The 1,775-nt window shown below is 37.5% G+C and overlaps 1 protein-coding gene across 1 annotated transcript; it reads left to right on the top strand.

Annotated features, from left to right (window-relative positions):
• Positions 1-251: 251 nt before the first annotated feature.
• Positions 252-1,775, top strand: LOC126702506 (uncharacterized). The gene has a single exon (XM_050401213.1). It carries the CDS (start codon positions 252-254, stop codon positions 1,773-1,775), a length of 1,524 nt encoding a protein of 507 aa, XP_050257170.1.

Here is a 1,775-nt window from a genome sequence, read left to right as displayed (position 1 = left end):
ATAAACAAACTTTCCATATGCACATAATAATTATAACAATAAAAAAAATCATCAAAATTGGAGCTAAAAAGTAATCTCAACGGTAGGTTCAAATTTGAACCAATAACAACTAAATACCTATAATTTATTGTGAAAAATGTTGCAGAAGTAACACATCTCACAATGAGAAATGCTGGTTGTTATTGTTAAGGCAAAAAAATAATCTCAGTGGTAGGTTCAAATTTGAACCATCTTATTTGTGGCAGAGTATAATGGCTGCACAAAATATTGTTAGGAGTGGAGAAAGATGGCGGGTTGGGAATGGTCAGAAGATTAGGATTTGGTCTGATAAATGGTTGCCAATTCCATCTACCTTTAAAGTAATATCACCACCAACAGTGCTGGGCAGTCAAGCATTGGTCTTTGATCTTATTAATAGTGATACCGCGAAGTGGAAATATGATTTGGTTCATCAGATTTTTGTACCACATGAGGCTGACATCATTTTTGGTTTGCCACTTAGCTCAACTCTACCTGCAGATACCTTGATATGGAGTACAACCCCAAATGGGAAATTCTCAGTGAGGAGTGCTTACAAAATTGCTATGGAGACTAGAGTACAATCTGATTTTGGTTCCTGTTCAAACAATAGTGATATGAAGACACTTTGGAAGGTGCTATGGGGTTTGAAAATTCCAAATAAGGTTAAACACTTTGGGTGGAGAGCGTGTAAAAACATTCTACCAACATTGTCTAACCTTAAAAAGAGAGGAATTGTTGACAATGATTTATGTGAAGAGTGTAAAATGGGCTATGAATCCTTTGGTCATGTGTTTTGGAGCTACTTATGTGCTTCGGGTACCTGGGCTCTTACTTCTATTTTCTGCAGGCAGCAACATCTATTTTTTAATGATTTTATGGAGTTGTTTTGGTTCCTAGTGCATGTTCAGAAAAGTGGTGAGGAAGTACTCTCATTAGCTGTGACCATTGCTTGGGCTTTGTGGACTAGGCAAAATGAGAAAAGAAATGGAAAACAGTTTATGACAGGATTTGAACTAGTCAAGTGGTGTGGAACATATATTGAATCATTCAAGGCTGCAAATTCTTCAACTTCATCAAGTTCTAGCGATTTATCAAATGCAGTATCTAATTCTGCAAATGCAGTTTCTGCAACTACAGTTGCTGCAAATGCAGTTTCTGCAACTGCAGTTTCTGCAAATGCAACTTCTTTATATGCTGCAACATCTGCAATTTCTGGAAGTACTGCATTAGGCTCGGCAAAACAATGCAGACAGGTTTGGTCACCTCCTAATGCTTCTGTTTTTAAAGTAAATGTTGATGGGGCTGTCTTCGCAGAACAACGAAAGTCTGGGGTAGGAGTGGTAATACGCAATAGTGAAGGTTTGTTCATGGGAGCTTTGTCAATGAAGCTAAATCAACATCTGGGATCCTTGGAAGTCGAAGCAAAAGCTTATGAATTGGGCATTACATTTGCTAAAGATATGGGATTTCATGAGATTGTTCTTGAGGGAGATTCTGTTATGGTTTCAAATGATATTGCTGGCATTTCTCCTCCTCCATCTTTGATTGCATCAGTTGTGTATGGAATTAGTTCTTTGTTAAGTGCTTTTCGTAGATTTTCTATTTCACATGTTGGTAGGAAAGGTAATCAAGTAGCCCACTTGTTAGCAAAACATGTTCAGGGTGTTGAGCAATATGTTGCATGGATTAAGGAGAGCCCTTGTTTCTTAGAACATACTCTCTCAACTGATGTACTCGTTTCTAGTTTATGTTAA

Source organism: Quercus robur, chromosome 2 (genome assembly GCF_932294415.1).
Source record: "Quercus robur chromosome 2, dhQueRobu3.1, whole genome shotgun sequence".
In the NCBI taxonomy this organism is placed as follows: Eukaryota; Viridiplantae; Streptophyta; class Magnoliopsida; order Fagales; family Fagaceae; genus Quercus; species Quercus robur.
Note: the sequence above shows the minus strand (reverse complement) of the source record. Positions and strands in the feature narration are given on the sequence as shown.